Genomic DNA, 9,346 nt, shown 5'->3' with positions numbered 1-9,346 from the left:
TGGATGGCTTACTCTGGAAGGACAAAAGTCTAAGCTGCTTGTTAATAATTTTGCTAGTATGATTTATGCACTCATCTGGAGGGCTGTTTCTACTAAGTTCATAATCCTTCACTTCTGCCTCCCCACCAAGAGAAAAAGGATATAACAGCTTTGTTTTATCAAAATGAAGTAACCCAATATTAAGCTTTAATTTCAAAAGAATAAAGTGCAAAGGTATGTTATTTTTATGGTACTGGGTGAACACAATAATGATATACAGGGCAAGGCAAAATACCTAAACTGTGAAGTATATAAGCTCAGGATTAATTCTAAGTCCTCTTTCCTCAGTATAAAGAGATCCCACTCCAGTAGAGGCAAGAAAAGTGAAATACCACAAGCATTCTATGTAAAGTGACTTTATTAAAAGATTTGTTAATATAAAATGTGCCCATGTACAATTTTTCTGTTATGAATGTTTAATAAAAGCATATCATAGAAAGGGAGAAGCATCAATTTATGTCAAAGATCAGCAAGGAAAAATCTAAATAAGTAAAAGTTCTGCAGCATGTTCTACCAGGTGGTCCCAAATGTGTATAGGATGCAGTACTCTAAAAACGGTAGTAAAGAGAGCACAAAACTGAAGCAAATTACAAACCTACAATCCATTTAGCACAGGTGTAAACAAATGCTCCTCCCAAAATTAAGAAGTGTTACACAAAGCGCTACAAATATTGAAGCAAGGTTAAAAAGTTGATGCCTCTTGCATGGACTGAAAATACACACTGATGGCTGAATACTTCAACTTACTGAAAACAATTCAAAGCTTTTATTAGTAACTGTAAAACCCATGATTAGTGTCATTCAGCTTAAAAAAACTTTCAAGGACTCAAGTTTGAGGGAAAAGTGCAAGTCAGCAGTATTTCATACATCTGGACTTTATGCTCAAGTCCTTGTTTAATTCTCCATATTAATGCTAGATGATGATGTAACACTAATAAGGGCCATTTAAAAATATTAAAACTAAGCAGCAAATATTATAAGTATATCTGGGCCAACAGGAATATGAAATACAAAAGAACTGAAATTTTCTCCTGAATTTACAGGGGTCAAATATAAGACCCATCCTTTATATAGAAGTTTACTTGATATGTATCACTGAGGAGTGCATTCAGTTGAAGTGTATTTTGTAGCACAGCTTTATTAATGCTGTTTCAGAAGTTATCATTGTGCTATGAAACCTCACTGTAAAATCTGCTTTTTTATGACTAGTCATCCAATATTTTATTCTTTTCTGTTGCTAGAAATTAATACTTGTTCTTGAAAAAGGCTAAATTTTATAACTGAGCCTTTAAACAGATTAAGGAAAGCAAGTACTCACTGCTGCTTGATAGTAAATATATACCACCTACCTCAGGGCAAACAAGGCAAGCAGCACACCACTCTGCAGAATGGAGTTTCTTCAATACCTGCAGACTACTTTGAAATCTTCTCAAAGACTTTTATTGTACAAAAGAAAATTTTGGTCAGCAGGGTTTAACTGTCACTAGTATCAATAAACTGTCAAATGCCAATCCACGTGAAGCCTAAGGGAATTAAGTCCAACTGGTATAGACTGTCCATCATTTGGCCATACTACAACTTTGGCATGGATTCATTAAAATGAGCTATATCTTTTTCCTTCCACCCTGGATAGATAATTTTGGAATCAATTATGGAGGTAAAAAGGAAAGGTTAAACCTCTGGCATTGGACCCTTCACTGGTTGTGTGCAAGGGGAATTAAGGCTTCAAGGTGAAAAACACAGTGAAAAATCAGTGTGTAAATCATGCTGCATTTTGGAGACAGCAGTCCAAATGACAGCTGAAGTCCTGTTCTCTACCCTTAACAGCAACTGAGGATTATTCAAAAGTAGACCTGGAGACACACGTGCCAAAGGCTACCTTTCAGTTCTGTTTGCACCTCAGATGCAAACACTACCCAGAGAGTGAACACCAAGGATGATGTATCCACAAAAGGAAAGAGCACCAGAAATTAGACTGATGTGTCTTCAAGAGGGATAGCTGTTATAAAAAGAGTACAAAAAGTCTTAGTGTGCTATAGCCTGCTATAAATATAGTAGTTTACCATAGCAAAAACTTAAGTGATGTCTGCTCCTGGAGACACCAGTGATTTACTTCAAATTTCTGCTACCAAGGCTATACGGAAGCAGTGACCTCTTTAGGTTTTCATTCCCTGAAAAAAAAATTGGGCAAAACAAAGGTCAGCATCCTCACTCATGTTTACAGTCATTTCCCAAGCCACTTTTGTAAGAAGTCTTCCTTTCTAGCAAATGTATCTGTAGAGCACAACTGCAGTGATTCTTTGAACCAAGCATTTTTGGTCAAACCTTTGGCTCCTCTCAAAATAACTTGCAAAAAAAGGTGGTAGAATACAATACTGCCAAACTAGATATGAAATAAACAAAGAAAATACAATTCTTATAATATGCTTATTTTTTCATGCCTCTCAAAGGAGTCTTTTGGTAGTTTATTTAGAGCAACACTGCACTTAATTCATTTTTGTCATGAAAGATGCAAATACTTATGAGCCACGCTAACCCAATTCCTAACAAAACAAGAACTGGATCTTGGTAGGCTGAGTCTTTTGAACATAGAAGTTTGTCCTTTAATGTATACAATTTTCCCCAATACAATAACTACTCAACTTGTAACAGACATTACAAAATTCAAAAAAATGAGATTACCTATCACAAACACGTGAAGTACAAAAATGCATCTGGTATTACAAAAAAGTTTATACAAAGGCAACATTTAGAGTTTTAAAATTACTTTTTTTTAAAATACGCAGATGCTAGTAACTTAACAAAGAGAAAATGCCTCTTTCCTTCTCCAAACTTGTGTGAACTATTTTGTAGTATCTTTACCAGTTGTCTAGAAAATCAAAGCCAGTCTTCAAGATAATGGTGCTTGTATTACTCTGTAAAAAGACACAGAATTAAAGGATAAATATTGACATATATGGGATTAACAGGATTAAATGGAGTTGAATAACATATGGACCCTGAAAATCATAATATATTTGTTTGTAACTGTGGCTGCCTAAATTTAACGTTCTTTACCTTGGAACATTTGATAGCATTAGTGTTGAAAAATGCCACGTATATAAGAAAAATCCATATGTTGAAGGAGCAAAACATTATTCCTGAATCAGAGTAATATGCTTTACTTTGCTGATAAAAAGGATTTATTTATTCTTGCTTCCCTATTCAAATTATGATTATTTTTCAGGACAAAGTGTAGGCAAGAGTGAAGAAAATATATATCACCTAATCTGGTAATCCTATGCTTTTGATGGTAAGGGCCAGGAAGGTAAGGTCATCTCTCCTCCTCACTCCACCCTACTCATGTTACTTCAGGGGCAGCAGAGGGGGATATTGTACCTTCCCCTTAAGCCCTGGGATGCTGGCCACAGGTAAGGCTGGGATATTTTGACTGGGTAATATTGATGCTCTTGCTGGTACTTAGGAAAATGTAGATGTTCCTGACATCTTGCTCTTCTTGCTCAGGGTTATACTGATGATCACCAAAATTCGGAGGCAGGAAAGAACTTTTCCTCTCACTCACACAGGCATGGACTTGTTTTGCCTTCCTGTGCAATGTGGGGCATGGTCCTTTTCATAAGATGGGGTGGCCAACCTGTGGCACAGGTGCCATTTATGACATAGGCAGCCTCTGTGCAGATAAGGGAGGGGAAATGTAGCACAGCATCAGACAGGGCAGAAGGCAAAGCAGGAGATCAGGCAGGGAGCACCGAGTAGGGAGCAGAAAGCAAAATCACAGATTAGGCAGGGGAAAGTAGCTGAGGTAGCACTTGTACCAAAAGGTTGGCACTCACTGTCCTAGATGTTTGAAGCATGTCAACCAACTACTTCCCTGTCATTGCAATGGCAGGGCACTGGCAGTCCTCCCATCTCCCCTGCTTTTACTCATGGCATTGTATTGGGTGGTGTTTTTGTTTCACATATGATGCCTTGCAGCTGTGTGAGAGGACTTGAAAAGGCAATCTGGGGAGATTCTTGGGTAAATGATGGCCTGTGAAGGCAGGGGACTTCACCTGATGGCTCAGAAGGATACTTCTACTTTTGGGTTCCTAACTGCTCAAAGAGTTTACAGAGGCAGTTGTATCTACCCATGTGCTTCCAAAAGGTTTAATAGCTCAATGTCTTTATTTTGAAAAGGCCACTTCCCAGAAATTTAATTAAGGTCTGGGTGCGTGTTTTCAAATTACTCAACCAGAGGGAAAAATGCAGATAAAAAAAATCCACAATACAAATTAAATTACCTCACCACAATGACTATGGCGGCAAGGCAGGTCAGGGTCTTTTTTTAATTGCATACTGCAGGCAGCATTCATAGCCAGAGAACAGCCAAGGAGCTTTCCCACCTCTTTCTCCCTCTCCAGACAAGAAACCAACCCAACCAAGGCTCCAGATATTGACGTACCTTCCTAAATCCAAATGTTTTCATTCAGTTGTTGGGCAGCTTGCACCATGTGCTAAATACTCTGCAGCCTTCTGCAGACCTCACACCACACCCCTGGAAGCTTCACCAATAGAATAGCTGATTTGATCTATGCAAGGTGTGAAGTTGTATGCTGAGTGCCTACAGCCATCTGAAGTGTACACTAATGTATTGCACACACATACTGAAATGCGTCGGTACTGAACATCTGTAGTTTGGTGTGTTGAATAACAGCTCAGATAAGATTCAGCACAGGAGTCAGCCAAGGAAAAAGCAAGGAAATAAGCAGCTATCATTCAAAATGACACCTACGCTGTTATTTGTTAGCTTTCTCTCAACCTCCAATAGGGCTCATCACCATCCACAGCATATACATCTTTAGGACTGCAAAGATGGCAGGTGGCCATGTCGAAAGGTGGGGGATGGAGCCAACAGGAGTGGAGTTTAGAGAGAGGCCTGGAGCCTACTGTTTCTATACAAAAGGCAACAGTGCCACAGAGGCTCCTAATGAAGACCGCTTTGCACAAACACCTGGCTTTCCCCTACACTGTGGCTTTGGTTTAACAGGAAACAAAAGACATGGTGAACAGACAGTGGGGTCCTCCCTTAAATCAAGAAATGAAGCAGCTTGGAACAACCTAACTTCCTACTGCCATGGCCATTTGCCTGTCAGTCCCAGCCCCTGCACAAGCCTGCATGCCTTCTCTCATGACCTCTCCAAATTCCATCTCTACTCGCAGACAATAGTTCCCCATCTTTTTTTTCCAGTAGTTCCCCATCAGCAGAGGAACTTCAGGATATTGTTTGGACCTGAAAATAGGAAATCAGTCCCTTGCTCTATTCCACTGATTTAGACATTTCAACAAAAAACCACACTGGAAAGTTGCTTAAGCCAGTGGAGAAGTGGTTACAGAGAGAAAGAAGTTTGGAAAAATAATCTAGCTTCCTCTCAATTGTCACAATTCATCTCTCATCCATGCTGTCCTTAGAGCCCTTTCCTACTGTATGCCCTCAATTTGTAGTTTCACTTGGAAAAGTCTTAAAATTTAACAGCATCAAAAGGGGTCTGTGATTTTTCAAGTGCAAAATAACCGTAGATGTTCATTAGTTTCACTAGGCTATGGTATTCTCTTTCCCTTCCTGTCCTCGACTGTGGTGGTAAACAACTGCTATGTTCTATTCCGAAGGAAGTTACCAAACAGCGATGAATGCTCTGTGAATGTTACTGAATATGAGGCATTACAGGAGACCCTCACCATTCGTGGGGACTACTCTAAGCACCACTGCCTCCCTCCCTGTCCCCAGGGCTCCCCTGCAGCGCCTGGGGACTGACCCCTTCCCCCGAGTGCTGCTGCGGCTGCCTCCGGGGGAGAAGATGCCGCTGCCCTCTCCTTCCACGTCCCTGGCGCTCGCTCTCCGCCTGCCTCCCAGCTCTACCTACCCCTGCGAATATTTGAATCCGCGAACCCGGAGTTCGTGAATAGAGAGGGTTTCCTGTATGTATATTAGATACTGAATATGGCTACTTTAAAAATACCTATTAGAGATATGGGAAATAAGTTAGTTTAACATGTTGGCTGAACAGATGTTTTTCATCTACAGGATAAACAAAATCCCAACGAGCTTTGTTAGGGTTTAGTGCTCTACTGAATCCCTAATCTTCCTGGGAGACCTTGTTAAGACTTCCATGAGACCCACACTCTTTAAAAATTGAAGATAATAAAATAAATACCAGCCCTTACCTGTCCAACTGGGTCTGAAAGCATAGGGCCCTCAGCCTCTTCAGTTTTTGTCCCTGAAGATGGCAGTTCCTGGGGTGGTTCAGGAAGGAGGTCATCTAGTATGTTAGCTGTAGGCTGACTGGGTTGAGGTTTCTCCCACTCCATAGATAGAGAAGAGAGGCTTGGAGTGACGAACGTTTCTGGTTTAGCCATGCTGGGTTTCTCACCTTTGGTCGTCTCTTTTGGAGTAGACTCTTGCCTATAAAAAGATGTAAGGGCTTTCTCTCCTTTCTCCATCGATTTAATCTGGCTAGGGGTCAAGGACTGGAATTCTGACTGGCCTCCTTCAAATTTTGAACGCTCTGCATTTATCTTCCAGAAAGAGGACTCCTCTTCTTTCCTGGATGGCATTAACCCATCAGAGCTAGGCGTCTTATTACCCTGAGAAGATTTGGGTGCCTGGACACCGGGTGCTGCTTTGACTGGTTGTCTCTGTTCATTTTGTGATGGGACACCACCTTGTTCTTGTAGGGATAAAGATGCAACACTGAACTCCATTTGACTCTGTAAGGGATTACAAGAAAACAAAACACACCAACAATGCATTTCAAATCCCACTACAAAAAGGCAAAAACAATTACACCCTGATTGAGAGCAGGGGCTCACAACTGTTATCTGCATGGCAGCAGGTAATATCTGCACCAATGCCAGTATTAGAACAGCACCAACCACTAGAAAGGCAACTGCCTCCAAAAGCTTTTGTCCTCTGAAATACAGAATGAAGAACCTTCATAAAACGGTCTGGAGAAAATAAGACTTATAAACCCTTTGCAGACTAGCCACTAGGGGGAAGCAGTTACTTATCTGAGTGTTCAGATACCCTCCAAAGTGGGGTGGGGGGAGAGAAAAAGACATGGGCACATGCAGGTAGAAGACAGAACAATGAAAAGTGCACAATACATTCAAATAGAACTGTTTAAAGAATACTGGATATCTTCTAAAAAGGCATACTTAATAAGATTTCTAAACAAAGAAACCTTAACAAATCAAGCAACCAGGGTTCCAGTGCCACCTTTGAAATGATTCCTTGGAGTCTCAGAACAGCAGAGACTTCCTATGCCTGAAGAAGGGTGATTGCGCCCCAAAGCTTGTTAAGACCTTTTTTCCAATTAAGCAGTTGGAAATAATAATAAAAGATATCACATCTACTCACAGAACCTTGCCTTCTTTGAAATGATTAGTTAATCTTCTAGCTACATTTACTTCCAAAACAGTGACCACATATTAGTAACCATGTCTACCCATAAAATAATTATAAACATACTAATTTAATGTTTGTAACTGAGAGCAACCGCACAGAAAAACTCCAAATAACTTTATGTTTACTTCACAGCTGCATTTGGATTTTTTTTTCTTTTACGTATTTATATTGGTCTGAGATATTATCTTTATTGCTACCTGTTGTCAAAAGATTTCAGTTTTATCAATGTGTCAAGGAAATATGCCCATAGTTAAATCATGACATGGCTCTCATAAAAACAGCATGGAGATTGTCAGTAGCTATTTGACTTTTAAATGCTATCCTTAATTACTTTAATTTCTAGGTGTTTGTTTCATACCATTTCTGATACCACTGCAGTCTCACAGAGCACTGTTAACAAACGCTACATTTTGTAAAAGCAAAGCAAACTGTCTTTACAGAACTTAAGCATTAAAATGCTTTCATGTTATAGTTCCACAAACATGTTTTCTCTGTACTGCTGTGCTCTGAAACAGAACAGGAGCATAACAACTGCCAAAGCAAAATAAGTCTAATTTAAATTTAACTGCATTTCACTCAAGTTGCAAACAGAAAAACGGTGAAGAATAAATTATATTTATAAAATTACAAACCTAATGCCGCAAGTTACTAATGGCAAAGCACAGAGGAAGTTTTGTCATTTTTTTTTAAGTATATGGAGAAATATTATTATTTTTTAAATATGGACAAATACTAACTTTTACCAATAGCTGTAAAGAATGACTTCTGAAGTTCATTAAAGATTATATGCACTTAAATTATTTTCATTTTGTTACACTTGGACTCTATCTTTCCAGATATATGCAATAGTGTCCACAGGCATAAATACTAATCCCATTATACCTAGTTTTCACTAGAAGTGTGCTGGGGTTCAGTTCTGCATTCCCTGTACAGAGGGAACTGCCCTAGCATTCAAAGGGACTGCTGATCTTGCATATTTTGCACACCTAACTTTTGTTAGAGTGATGTCTAATTAAAAGCTGCTGAGTTAGCATTTGCACTAACTGTACTAGTGTACGGCATTTGCTTTGCACTAGTCAGCAGTCTGCTACACACGATTGATTTGTAGATTAACAATTGAACTTTCCAGAGATTTGGGTCAATACAGTGGTTTTACCTATTCTACCCACTTTACATGCAGGAGACCAACATTTGACTGGCAGTCTCAGTTCTTTAGTTCCATATTTAATTCAGGGAGTGCTCTACACTATCCAAGAACATTAAAAAAATCAAGCTGGGAATAATTAAGAAACGGCATGAGTAAGTAGGACTGCAAGGACACAAGCAACTCTGATCATGCTACTTGAATTATTTACAATTTTAAAATTTCAATGTTGCAAGCAGTTTAAAAAAAAAAAAAAGTCTGTTTCCATGTTGTGGGCAGAAGATGTTCCCCTACTACCAGTTAAGATAAAGGCTGCAGAAGCACACTGCTGGTGTCATGGCATTGTGGTGTCCACTGAGAACCAATACCTATATAAAACTAAATGTGTATGTTTTATACATTCACTTAGGAAATCTACCCAGGACAGTTTCTGCAACTGGGATCTATTTCATGACCCTAGGATCAATAAACATGATTCCTGCCACTAACCCTTCTTACTGCAGTGCCAGACAGCAAAAGCAAGATTCAATGTTTCTATAACAGATTTTGTTCCTCCTGAAAACACAACACTGCAAACTAGAATTTAGGTTTGTGTAGGTTTTTTTTGTCTACTTCTTTGGACTCTGCAACTGTTATTTTACTACGTGGGATTCAGTTCTAGAGATCACCATAGAGCTTACAGGGCTTTATAGATCAACATTAGTTTCCAAATGCTACATTCT

General features: G+C 39.3%; 1 protein-coding gene across 1 annotated transcript in view; it reads right to left on the bottom strand.

Moving 5' to 3' along the window:
- Positions 1-379: 379 nt before the first annotated feature.
- C1H1orf198 (chromosome 1 C1orf198 homolog) overlaps positions 380-9,346 on the bottom strand; it is a 30,537-nt gene continuing 21,570 nt past the window's right edge. Inside the window, exons 3-4 of the mRNA XM_090043732.1 lie at positions 6,241-6,783; positions 380-2,954 (exon numbers count right to left, since the gene is read on the bottom strand). Coding sequence (XP_089899858.1) covers positions 2,898-2,954; positions 6,241-6,783 — 600 coding nt within the window. The 3' untranslated portion in view covers positions 380-2,897. The remainder of the gene's footprint in view (positions 2,955-6,240; positions 6,784-9,346) is intronic.

Source organism: Crocodylus siamensis, chromosome 1 (genome assembly GCF_052110815.1).
Source record: "Crocodylus siamensis isolate JL-2025a chromosome 1, ASM5211081v1, whole genome shotgun sequence".
Classification (NCBI taxonomy): Eukaryota; Metazoa; Chordata; order Crocodylia; family Crocodylidae; genus Crocodylus; species Crocodylus siamensis.
Note: the sequence above shows the minus strand (reverse complement) of the source record. Positions and strands in the feature narration are given on the sequence as shown.